Here is a 13,312-nt window from a genome sequence, read left to right on the forward strand (position 1 = left end):
CACAAGCTAATCTATTTAAGATGGTAAAGGTGGAAAAGAATTGCTGTATTGTCTCTTTTTCCTAGAGACAGAGAAGAATTCTTTTTATGTGCAAAGAAGGGTAAAGGAGACAAAACTAGTAATAAGTGGAAAGAAAATTGCAGCTGTCTTGGAGCTGCAGATTTAACAGTCATCAGATCATTGACTTATTTCAGTGACCTTTATAAAGCCACTGCAAAATTGACAGACACACCACCCCTTTCAGAAACGCTGCTCACACTATACACCTGCTGTAACTGCTCACACTATGTATGTGTTGTCACTATTGCACAAGAACATAGTGTTAGTTCTAAAAAAAAAGGATTATCAGTTAAAAAGGAATGCTCATTCAGAAGTCTGTTACACTAAAACACATTTTAGTAAATAAGCTACATCCAAACAAATTTCACAAGTTTGTTTTATTTCCATCTATTCCTACATAGCTTCCATGAACTAAAGGAATATTCCACTCCAGGTTCCCAGATGTCACTCAACTCAATTGAAACTCAACTGAATGTGTCTTTCTCATTTATATTCAGCATGTTTGAAGAAGAACACCAACCCATCAGTTAAAAACAAAATATTTGTTTTCATCTTAGGAGTCTTTATAAGGAGGCAAAAGGGTAAAATAAAACAATTCAAAACCCTCTGATAGGAAAAGTCTTTGGAATTTGGTTTATTGATACCTGAGTCATAATATTATGTTTTCAAGTATGAACAGTTTTCTTCATTGGATAAGATACGGTGTGCACTGTATCTTACCACCCATAAGCTTTAGTCCATACTGCTTTCTTCTTGAACTCTGCAAGAGATCTCAAGGCCAGAAGTGTAACTGTGAAGACAGGGGAAAATTAAATTAATTTTGCAGTCCAGACTGGAAAAGATGTGAGTGTATTCTCCCTACTAATTTTACTAACACAGGTATGGGTTTAATTCTCCTTTTACTGACTCTTTTCATGACTCTTCCACTTTTCAGTATGACTTTTTAGTATTACTGCCACTGTTTGCAAGGTACACTAGTCTCTACATCCCTCTGAAATGTGATGTTGTACTAGGCATTTCCTATGCCATAAATGGCATGTCTCCTACTGAAATGACATCACACCACCTAATAATTAGTCTATCACTTAGGCACATAGATGAATCACACTGCAGAAAGTTTGAATGCAATGAGCAATTATTGAAGAGGGGAGATAGGAGGCACTGGGAACAAGAGAAGCACAAAGTCGAAACTGTGCAACTCACTGATTCCTTAATTCAATTTGTAAAGATATATGTTTAGACAAAATCCAGTAGCCAAATTAGTCACAGTCTAGTTATTCAGAAGGGAGTTTCATGTTCTAGCACGTAAAAGCAAAAAAATAATGCAAAGCTCAAGGGGAACAATGACTTATCTCAATCAGGGCATACTGAGAATATACTGTGTTTATCAGAATCCTCTGATACACAGAGGAGATTCGCCAATAGCCCTTGGCATTGCTTCTGGTGGAGATCAGCAGACACAACAGAGAAATTTATCAGAGTGACTGAAGACTGCATACCCTCAAAACAAGGCTAACTGTCCTAGTAATGAAAAGAACTTATATCTGGATTTCAAGAAGCCTTTTTTAGGTCCAAAAAATCAGGTGATCCAAAGGAGGTGGCTTGTGTTAATGGAAGGAAGCACAAGGGCACTTACTTCACTTGGAAGTATTTGTAGTGTCCTCTTAAAATGACTTGCACTGATTGTATTCACAATCCTACATATGTAGGTGAGCAATGGGATTCATGTTAAGGCCACGGGCTCCTACTGCAATTCAAAATATCATTTACTTTCCATCTTTATTTTCAGATATGTTTTCAGCAACCCTCACTCCTCTTTCCTTTTTTTTCAGACCACTTCACTAGGCTGTCACTGTCCGTCTCCTATCCCTTCCCTACAGTGCAATCTTCAGTTGCACCTAAGTTATGTGATTTCTCTTCTAGTATTAGAGAGTTTCCGAACAGTATGTTGCATTTTATTTTTAAGGGTAACTTCAAAAACAACGGACAGATCCATCACTGAAATAAGCCTGTAGGACTAGATTACCTTTAGATCCTTAGGATCCTCAGTGCTACATAGTAAGCAGATGAGACAGCAAATATAAGAAGGTGTTACAGACAAGAATATTAACTTACCTGTGACAGTTTTCTTAAAGACAAAATATAGCTCATCTCACTCCTTTTAACAACTGCATTTTGATCTGTCCTGATAGTTTCGAAAAATAAGGACCCAATTAAAAGTATCTTACCTTTCAGCAGGTCCATGGAAGACTTTGATAATGCTTCCTTAGGACTTTCCATCATATTGATCAGCCAGTCAATAAACTAAAGATTGAAATAGGAAGAAAAGTCTCAATTAAAAGAGTCTCTGCATCAAAACATGACAAATTCTTTTCAGTTTGACAGGCAACATCTGATTGCTGCTAAATTCAATTATCTAATCAGAGGCAGTGGCCAATGAAGCTTCTGCCCAGAGTATCCAAATGCCCTGGAGTACATCTCACTGTCAGGGCAATTTTTCCCACAGCTGGATCTGAAACTCCCTTTGTTCCTTCCCATTATCACAGCAATAATTCTTTGCAATGAAGAAGGCACAGTAAATAGTTTGCCACCATCTCGCCTGTTCATGCCTTTCACCTAATAATATGATTCTTTCTTATTAGTCTCTTGTCCAAATGTTCTACTGCAAATCCCTCAGAACTCTTATTGCCTTTGTTCCTCTTTTGACCTCTCTCATATTTCACTACTTTTCTCTGGCAGTGTGAGGTGTCTGGAGAACAACACAGTATTTCAAACTTATAAGGATGATTTTCAGGGCAAGACCTCAAATTCTTCCTTAAAGCCTAATTAGGCCCTGCATTTCTCCCACATTCTGAATTCTGACTTCAGTGGTAGCTCTGAGCACAGGAACCTGCTCAGAGGAATGAGTTCATAACAGATTCTGGTTTCCACAAAACGGCTAACTATTAATCTAAAGGTTGATAACAGTATTTCCCCATATATCAACTAGATGCAATCTACAGTAGACAAACTAGGCACAATTTTCCACACTTATTTTCAACTCATACTTGAAACCAAATGATACAAACTACAAAGAGACCTTTGATTGCCCCAAATTGATACTGTTGCATGTCCAACTGTTGCAGGGGGTCTGTTTTTCAGTGTTAATAAGACTGACTTGCTACCAGCAGCTCCAAACTCTCCTATCATGACTGTACCTTCTAAAGAGTTTAATTCCCATCTTTGGAATTATGTTTTTCTTTGCAATCCTCCCATTTTACTTCAGCAACTACATTCATATCTGATTAAAAATAAAGAAAAGTGATATAACAATTCATATGCAATAAATGTAGAGGAAATAACTGCTCTACGTAAGACCCAAGCTGACTACTAAAAATGGGGTCCTTTCTGACTCTTGTAAAATGCTTACCACTACACACAATTTTACCTTCTGGGTTTGTTCTTTCCAAGGCTCTTTAGCCAGCAAAAGGGAAATGCTGCTTGGAAGGAGAGTGAGAGCTTCTTGCACAGCAAACTTGTCAGTTGGGTGCTTGCCAATGTGATCCTCAGATAACTGCGGTAATATCGTGTGGTGCTTCCATGGTGACCAGTCAGCACTGAGGCCAAGCAGTAATGGTGCACCATGGTCAGCCCAGGCCACCACAGAAGCCGCAAACAGCCACAGGAGAAAATCTATGCACTAAACAGGAAAAAAGCAAAAATGCACTTTTATTAAATGAATAATACAAAAGGGGGGAAAAGCCCAATTAAAAAAACCATAAAAACAACAACAAAAAAATCCATCCAAGAAAGAAACCAACCCCAAAACCAAAATCCAGGTAGTGACTTGCTCCTCAAAACAATCATCTGAAAATTCAGCTAAAACTCAAAATGCAAGAACAAAAAAGTGCTTAATATTCTTCCATGCTTTGAAACAGCTTATGCCTCTTTCTAAATTCAAACTAAACTGTCTACAACAGAAAGAAAAGAAGTACACTTTTTTTTAAATCATCCTTTATATTAAAGCGGATACACGTTTCATTTAAAATGGAGAAATAACTTCTTCATAGCAACCTGACTGTTGAGTGAAATCAGAGATGCTCACCCTTTTGGTGGTTGGGAAATATTATAGCAATGTAACAAATGCCTTTCTGATCTAAGCAGCAGCTTATTTTTTGTCCTCAAACAGAAGACCTAAACAACATTATTTCTCTAAAACTGTCCAAGCCCCCTCAGAAACAGCAGCTACACAGTTCTGACCTGCCTAGACAGTTCTACGAGTATATTCAAAATTTTCCTTCAATTGTTCTAAATACAGTAAATGTGAAGTAATTATTTCCTTTAGCTTCTATCATAATTTAAATGTCAAGGTCATTTTAGAGTAAGAGTTTTAAATATTTATTCATTTACTAAACACACATTCATTCACAAAAATTGAGATTTTCTCTGTGGAGGAAAGATCACAATCTTCTAAAATATAAAAGCATGGGGAATAACACTTATTACCGAGGAAGAATGTGAAATATATCAGAACCTCCTTTTTTCCTGCTGCAAATTATTTTCACAGCATGTACCTCTTTAAGATTGACATTTTGTAAGAGTATTGACTTGTATGCTACATTGCTGATGCAGCCCATCAGGTCTAGCAGCCAGTCCATTCTTTTCATAACTCCTAGAAAACGAAAAAGAACATTGACTCATGCAAAACACTAGAATGCACTGTTTTTCATTAAAAAGCAAGCACAGAAAATCACTATAGAAAGAAAGTACTGACTGTAGAAGAATAATGATCACCAACATGGTTGCCACTGACAGAAGACATATGAGCCTTTAAAGAGTACAGAAACTTTGATTATAATGCAGGGAACACATTGAACACACAGAGAAAAGAACACTGAGCAAAAATTGTTTCACATAATGGCAGCCTGCAGACCCCACTAACCAAGTCTACATACATGACCACAGAACTCTAAAGCCTCCCTCAAGTTTTTCCCCCAGTACTTCATCTAAGTCTAGCACTGATGTCACTGTAGATTGGGCAAGAATGAGGGCAGTGCTGTGAAAAGGTTCCTACGGTGTTGAGAGGATCAGTAAAATATGGCCAAGGCACACAAATAAAATCAGCCCTCAATTCAACCCAAGGATGGAACACATCTCACTGATCCAGATTCTGCTGTCCATAACCTATTGTATCTCCTACAAATGAATTCACATTTGAGACCATGTCACTTCATACGCTACCATTTCCATGTAATCTTTACAAGTGCCCTCTTTCACGCTGCTCCTCTTTTACCCAGGAAGCCTCACTTCACATAATTGAAACTCAATATTTTTTGAAGTTCTTCAAACACAGCTGGCAGCTAAGGCATCTGGCAATATAATGCATTCAACTTGTTCTGTGAACACAGGCAGACAAAGACCCTTCTGCCATGAAAATGAGACCTCATTCTTGCCTCTTTCTGTTGTTTCTTCCTCCTTTATCTTTCTGTGTGATTCTCCCACTTCTCTTGTGTCAGCCTCAGTGCTCTGTCAGACCCATTGCTGAGCCACTCCAAATCCTTAACCCACCAGATTTGTTTCCTGTGTTAATTCAGAGCAAGCTTTCCAGGAAAGCAGGCTATCTCCCTGGTTCAATCAGTTTCACGGGAACATTCCCCCACCGACTGTGTCACACACACCGCCAAGTCATTTATTACATCTGAAGGTTAGCAGAGTGGCACTATTACAGGTCTCTGATGTACTATGTACATTCATGACCTTACACTACCTTACACTGAGAGTCTGAAAAGAGTGGGAGATAAGGATCTAGTCAAAACTCTGGTCTGTAAACCATCTTGATGAGATAAATAACTTGTAGCTGAACCATGAAAAAATAAAGAATTGGAGAAAAACATAAAAGCAATGTTTGATACAAGTATTTGAAGAATACAAAAATTCTGAAGACAGTGGTTTCTAATATGGATAAATTTGGAAACACTTGGGTTAAACCATCTTAGAATTATTTTAAAAGCATCAGTGTAGATTTATCAATATCTGTTCATTGTCTTGTTGATTCTTATTTAAGCCCGATCTTACCTGTGTTTTCATGTCTCGTAATACGAGCATGATAAAAACTATACAAGAACATCCATAAAATATTTTCTTTCTGGTGATACCCTGCCACAGTATCAATCACAGCATTCAAGTTCATCAGAGACAGTCTGCCTTGGGAAACCAAATACACTTTCACGAATGTGGCCTTCTCTATATTGTTCTGCAAATGCAATTAAAAAACATGTTAAGTTGAAATGGGTGTTTCTTGTGGGAACAGTAAATGCGGCATTCTTTGAATATCTAGCAGGCTCATTTTTCCCGAAGATATATTATTAAACAGAAGACTGTACATATTATTCGAACTTTACAGTGGTCCAAATAATCCAGCAAAGTGTAACTCAGTACAGTTTGTTTTCATGCTGCTTTAAATCTTACATTCTCCTTTAAATTGAAATGAGTCAGTTTGACAGTTCTGGAGATTCAAGTCTTCTTGCAAGATAAATTCAATGCAGTGACAAAAAAGAGGTTTTCTTAAATGGTGTTTTCCAGTGTGGAAATAGGAACTAAAAAATACAAGGAAATGTCAGTTCAGCTTCCCTAACTATTTGAATGTTTGATTCTCTAGTGAGTCTGTTAGCAAAAAGAACAGCACAGCTTTAAGTCATGGATGTTTGTCTATAAAAGCCTGTTCTGAAACCATAAAGTGTTTCCACACAGGTCATTTCCTTAGCATTTCAGCTCTAAGAATTCCACTGCTAATTGATTCCATATTAATCAGGAAACATTCTAAGTGTGAATGCAAATATAACAACAGTCAAGAATCAAAGGATGTCCAGTCAATTACTTCACGTTTTTAAGAGAAGCACGGATCCACCAGTTCGAGGACAGCTAATCACCAGGATACAATTACACTCCTTTTCAAGTAGGTGGTTATGTTAACCAAAGAGGACCATGGTTTGCAGTTTGCATCATCAGTCTGGGATCCAGAAGATCTAACATCATTCCTGTTTGGCTAACAGAAGTAACTTTACAGAATCACAGAATCAATTAAGTTGGAAAAGATCTCTGAAATCATTGAGTCCAACCTATGACCAAACACCACCTTGTCAACTAGACCCTGGTACTAAGTGCCACATCTAGTCTTTCCTTAAACACCTCCAGGGATAGTGACTCCATCACCTCCCTGGACAGCCCACTGCAATACCTATTCACCCTTTCTGTGAAGAAATTCTTCCTAATGTCCAACCTAAACCTCCACTGGCACAGCTTAAGACTGTGTCCTCTTGTTCTATTGCTGGTTGCCTGGGAGAAGAGGCCAACCCCCACCTGACCAACTTATTTAAAATTCTCCCAAGTTCAAAGCTCCCAGGTGAAAACAGCAGTATTTCAGTTGAGAAAGTTTTGGATATGGGTTCTTTGCACTTTTGCTGCAGGCACTTTTGCCTGCAGATTAGATCCATAACACTCTTACTTGCATAGCAGATAAGACAATTAATGCTGTTAATCAGCTAAAAGAGTCTGGTGACAACAAAATGATGAAGTATGCTTGTTTTGCGTGATTTGGTGATAAAAGACCAGAATCAAAACATAATTACCTTCGAGATCTGGACAATGCGATCAACCTCTGAATCAGCCATTTCTGAGATACATTTTGCTACATCAATATACATCTCCAGTTCATCTCTCTGCAAACAGAAAAGTAAATGTGTATTTAAATGTCTATTTCCAGTATTCTAGTCTCTAGACTCATTTTACTTAATCTATTTTAGAAATTCTGTATTTGCTGGGGAATTCACTGTACTTTATTATACAAGAATAATGGCAGTTGAATACTTTCAAAGAGCTTGTTTTATTTTTAATGAAAAAGTGCCCTTCCTTGGAGGTATTTTCTACCTCCTGCCTACCTGTAGCTAGATAGCTTCTTTAAATCACCGTGAAAAACTGAATGCTTGTGGAGAAAAAAAAAATAAAGCCTTCTAATTGTTGTCTGCTTCTGTTTCAATAACATCTATTTCAGCATTAATAGTGTATTTTTCCATTACCAAATCACTTATGAAGGAGAAGCATACATTAAATTGGGTTCACAATGTCATATTCTAAAGTAACCAAAAGTAACTTCAGTTGAAATTAAGCTACTCTTTTAACTATTATCATTAAAAATTGTACAACTAATTCATTTTTCAAATCTGATGGGTCAGTGCAAAAAGACGGGACTTACCATCACTAAAAATATCTAGCTACAACGTTCATACACCTCATACTTATTCCTTACCTGAACCTCATTTGGAAGAAGCTCATATATTTTCTCCACAGCCTGGCACAGAAAGCTCCAGCAAAACTGGGCAGGGCTGGGAAGTTTCATTGCCTGGATAAGCCCATGTAGAACACACTGGCAAATTTCTAGGGGTTTTGTGCGGTTCTTCACTTCAAATTGTTGTATCAGAAGCACTTCTGTAAAAGACTGCAGTTTGTCTTCTCCAACGTGTTGCATCCACAGGGACAGGGACATGAAAAGGTACTTCTGAGTTTTCATCTGAAAAGGAAAAACTTTAACTCAGTTTCAGATTCTACCTCTTCATTGACTTTGAACTATTGTTATAAAGGATGAAATTATTTAAAAAGTGGCTCAAAAGCCACTTCAAAAAGCACTCTTTAAATCACAATACCTCTCACTTTTTCCTCCCACTTTTGATGAGTTCAAACATGTCAACATTCTGTTTTCCTTAAAAATTGAGGAACTTACTTTCAATGAACCCTAAATACCACATCTCTGTATGATTTTACTACATGGGGCCCACTGCATTCCTACACAAAGCATACAGACACTCTAGACAGCCAAGGACAGAAGTATTGTAGTCACGGCACCATTAATGTTGCCAGCTAGTGAGGAAGAATGAATACCTACTGGTAAGAAATGCAGAGTTTACACACTGGTTAACCTGATTTTGTGACCTCAAATTCCCACTGCAGCTGGCAATGTGGTGCTCAGAAATAAAATCTTTCTTTTTGATACCTTACCAATTATATATCTTAAAATTTCCACTAACTGTTCGCATATTTAAGACTAATGAATCAAAAAATATAAGACAAAAACACCCCTTGAAGAACTGTAATAGGTCACAGAAATACACAATGAATTTTTTGAGAATTGTCACAAACCTGCTCCTGAACTTGTATAAACTGACAGAACTGTGCAGTCAAGCCTACTGTGGAATTAAGAGAGTTTTACATACTGTACCATGGAGTCCACACTGTATCTCCAGAAGAACAGGAGGATAAGCCCAAATAATGGAGGATAAGCCCAAATCTGATCATGCTGTAGGTTAGTCTCTTGGGTATCTACTGTTGGGAGATCAGGATTGTGTGAACAATTTCTCCTGCATTTTTGTAGGCCTTGCTTGACATAACTTTGGAAGTTGCAAGCTGTGTGGTGTTTATACTTACAGACTGTGTGAAACTATGTGAGTTTATACTTGTTAGCTGTGTGTTTATAGTTATAAGGTATGAGAAAATAGTATGTTTATAGTAGAAAGTTGTGGGAAAGCTGGAGATAAAGAGACACCTGCAGAATCTTGGAAAGTCCCTAAAGGCGGATCGATAGGAGGGACTTTGGGTGGCACGTATGATGTCAGGCCGCATGGACAGAGCTTCAGAACCAATGAACTGAAGGCATGAGATGCCTGCACAGACTGAGCTATCCAATCACCTTGTTGTAATCACGTACCCAGAAGAAACTAAACTGTATAAAAGTTAACTCATTTAAATAATAAATTGGACATCGCTGATCATATTGATCGTCTGCGTGCGTTCCAGATCTCCTGCTGTCAATAATCTACAGAATTAAGGCAACGCTTTCAAGACATAATGTATTTTACTAGATCAAGAGACAAGGCTAGAAGAAGCAGGTAAGCTTCTGCACAGATTAAGTTGGACCTTTTTCTAATACAATCAGTTGGTATAATAAAAGATACTTTTTCTCCCTACATACCATCTCTTCTTATGTCTCCAGGTTGTCAGAGTTACAGCACAAAATGAGAGAGAGGAAAAAGGTCTTAAGCAGTAATGTAAAACCAGTGTACCAGATCTTAAGTCTGCCCTGAATTTCAAGGCCCCAGAATAACATTTCTCTCATTATAAACACTTGCTAAACAGTATTTCTGAAGAACTGTGAAACCAGTAATCCTTTTCTGGTGAGACATTCTTAATATCATGACTGAGGAAGTTTATAGGAAAGAGGTGCTGAACTCCCACAGGTTTTCTGACATACATACACTGAGACTGTAGACAAGAGGAGGTGCCACCCACATGCCCAAAAGCATTGCTGCATTTTTAGATGACTGGGCCTGTGTCACAGCCAGTTGAAGGCAGAGATGTTTTACCTCGTCACCTACAACAGAAGAAAACAAACGTAAGTTACAAAGAAATTATTTCCGCCTTAAATTTGTTCTCAAGTCATAAAATAAAGGAGGGCTATTGTTTTACTAGAGCACTACATTACAACTTATTTTTCTAGAAGTGCTACTTAAGGTTTTTAATGTTAACATGTTAGAAGAATCCTCTTCCCATTCATGCACTTCCAGCAAGAAGTCTCAGCATTTGTCCAAGTTACTTTCAATTCACTCAAGAACAAAAATGTCAGAATGCTAAGAAAAGTAAAAATAAAACCCTCTTCACCAAATAAAGATAAGATGTAATCCACAGAAGGAAAGATGAGTCAATATCCCTTCCTCTCAAATGCAGGAGTAATTACCATTTGTTCACATGTTCCTACTCTTCCAAGTATCCCATGTCCATATAATATGCCACAAACAGAGGTTAATCACCATTACCGCTGTGGGTGGTTGGTTGCAACATTTTCCAGGTTAGCACGTGGGAAGACCTTAATTTGCATAGAAGTTAGGATGGTTATGGAATCCTTATTTTTTTCTCTTTAAAGTCCTCTTAATGACCGGTACAGTCCTTTTCTTAATAGAGTGACAGGTCATAAAGATGATGAAGAGGTACTTTGAGCAATGGCATGGGTTCAATATAGTTCATGACTGCTACAGCAACATAAGGACAAACAATTTAAGTATGTATTATACTGGCATTTGACCCATTAGACAGAAGATCCATTACTGTCAAACATCAGCATAAAGCTTAAATAGGTGCTTTGCAAATGTTCTTTAAGTAACGAAAGAGACAATCAACACAGTATGACTTTTATAAAGTTCACTAACATTAGTGCATAAACAAAGCAAAAATTTAAGAGTGCAGTGTCAGGCTCTTCTAAATAAAATATCTTATAAAATAAACTAAATAATTGGCAGAACTTGGAAAGGGTGAAATTTTAACAAGATAACAACTGAATAATTCTATCTTGAACAGCTTATAAGATTATATATCTTATGACACATAAGATGCATGATTTGCTTAAGACTGTTCACTTCAGAGCACTCCTGAATAAGAAAAACATAGTACTACAATCATGTAATATGGTTTCTGCTCAGCAACAGCTACAATAAACCCTGGAAGATGAGAAAGCAATCTGCTGTCTTCCATGTTTATATATGAACAAATCTTCACAGTAGAATCTGTGAAACACTTCAGGTTCACAAAACCAGTCATGAATTCTCAGACATGAGTAACATAGAGTATCCGACAGAACTGAGCATGTAGTCTAATTTTCACAAACATATTCATGATACAGCTGTTGCAGAGAAAGTGTCTAAGAGTATCACATTTCTAGGTGGACTGTTAGGTCATAATACAATTGTTCTGCATTATACTTTCTAGTACAAAATGAATATGCTCATTAGCACATAGAAAGACCTATTTCTGAATGCATTTATAATCTAGAGAAGGATGTGCAACTTCTACAACACTACAGAGGGACACTGAAGAAAACTTATGCATAAAAATGTAGACTATGATGCTGTTTGAAGTCTAAAAAGAAAACAAATGTACTGTTTCCTATGAAAATTCCCTCATTTACAAAAGTAAGACTCCTAAGCGAAAAACAAGAATGAAAAAAAATCCCTCATACATTTAACAAGTTTCAGCTATTCATAAGTATTGCAGAGCTCAGTACAGGAAATTCTTTCAATTATTCTTAAAGCTGTCAGCCAGTGGAATTTAGTAGAGAGTATATTTCAAACTAGTGATAGCTAGATGAACTACCAAGTATTTCAAATATGTGAAAAAGCTGCCTGCAGCCTCTGACATGGACACTGGACCAAGCATTTAGCAGATACTGAAAATAGGATACAATTTCATGTTGTTTCATGATGGATTCTTCTTACAGTAAATAATTCAAATGAAATATTCAGGCTACTTTCACCAGTGCTTTAGGGAATTTCTAATACTGCTCTAAACTTCTCAGTTCTGATCTTCTTTAGTTTTTTCTTGTGTTAAAAGAGTGTTCACATGGTGATCACAAATACATGCTTGCAAACATTAAAAAGTTGGTCCTGAAAGCATAGTAAACACTTAATAACTGCGCTAACTTCAAGTCCCTAAGTGGACTCTAAAGTTTGTGAATGCTGCATTAGTAAAGAAGTCTTGTGACAAATACAAAAGACTTAATAGAAAACTATTAATCTTACCAAAGTTTAGCCTCATCAAAGGAGAAAGAACTGATGCCCAGTTTACAGGTGGATACTGATGGCTTTCTCCAATTAATGCAATGGGTGCCAATGCTGCTTTCACCAGCTCAGCTGGGACAGCTTCAGGACCTAGAACAGAACATTCAATCAGAGCCTGAATTTTATACACAGACATTTGGCTGAACAACTCAGCCAAAAACTGTGAACACTGCATTGAAGTTCAAGCTGTAACGAAGAACTGAAAAGCATTATGAAATCATTGTTACTTCCTTTTGCATCTGAGAATTAGCTATGTCTTGTTTATAATCAACTGCTGTGTTTCTAAAATTAATCTGTCTAAAATGGTTTTTTGTTACTGGTAAACAGAAACTTTCTGGTTACTTGTTCTTGAGTCAATTTATGAGTTAATTACAGATATTCCTCATCTAGTAAGATAGTATTTTTGCATTTGGTATTGGGAGAACAACAAAGTTTTCTGACACTGCTCTCCTTTCTCATCTTATTGGTGCAGGCCACGAAAATTGTCAGGTAAGTGCTAACCTTTGCTACATACTGTGTTACTTCCACACAGCAAGTTAATACAGTTCTCCTGGAGGCAAAGTATGGGCAATTTTTAACATCCATTTGAAGCAAAACTTGCTTCTTAGGACAGCAGT

General features: G+C 37.2%; 1 protein-coding gene across 1 annotated transcript in view; it reads right to left on the reverse strand.

Annotated features, from left to right (window-relative positions):
• Positions 1–422: 422 nt before the first annotated feature.
• FOCAD (focadhesin) overlaps positions 423–13,312 on the reverse strand; it is a 98,360-nt gene continuing 85,470 nt past the window's right edge. Inside the window, exons 36-44 of the mRNA XM_051801330.1 lie at positions 12,657–12,785; positions 10,344–10,459; positions 8,345–8,605; positions 7,668–7,757; positions 6,115–6,292; positions 4,614–4,711; positions 3,488–3,739; positions 2,289–2,364; positions 423–850 (exon numbers count right to left, since the gene is read on the reverse strand). Coding sequence (XP_051657290.1) covers positions 777–850; positions 2,289–2,364; positions 3,488–3,739; positions 4,614–4,711; positions 6,115–6,292; positions 7,668–7,757; positions 8,345–8,605; positions 10,344–10,459; positions 12,657–12,785 — 1,274 coding nt within the window. The 3' untranslated portion in view covers positions 423–776. The remainder of the gene's footprint in view (positions 851–2,288; positions 2,365–3,487; positions 3,740–4,613; positions 4,712–6,114; positions 6,293–7,667; positions 7,758–8,344; positions 8,606–10,343; positions 10,460–12,656; positions 12,786–13,312) is intronic.

This window comes from Manacus candei, unplaced genomic scaffold (assembly GCF_025592945.1).
Source record: "Manacus candei isolate 608988 ecotype Guabito, Panama unplaced genomic scaffold, ASM2559294v1 h1tg000051l, whole genome shotgun sequence".
In the NCBI taxonomy this organism is placed as follows: Eukaryota; Metazoa; Chordata; class Aves; order Passeriformes; family Pipridae; genus Manacus; species Manacus candei.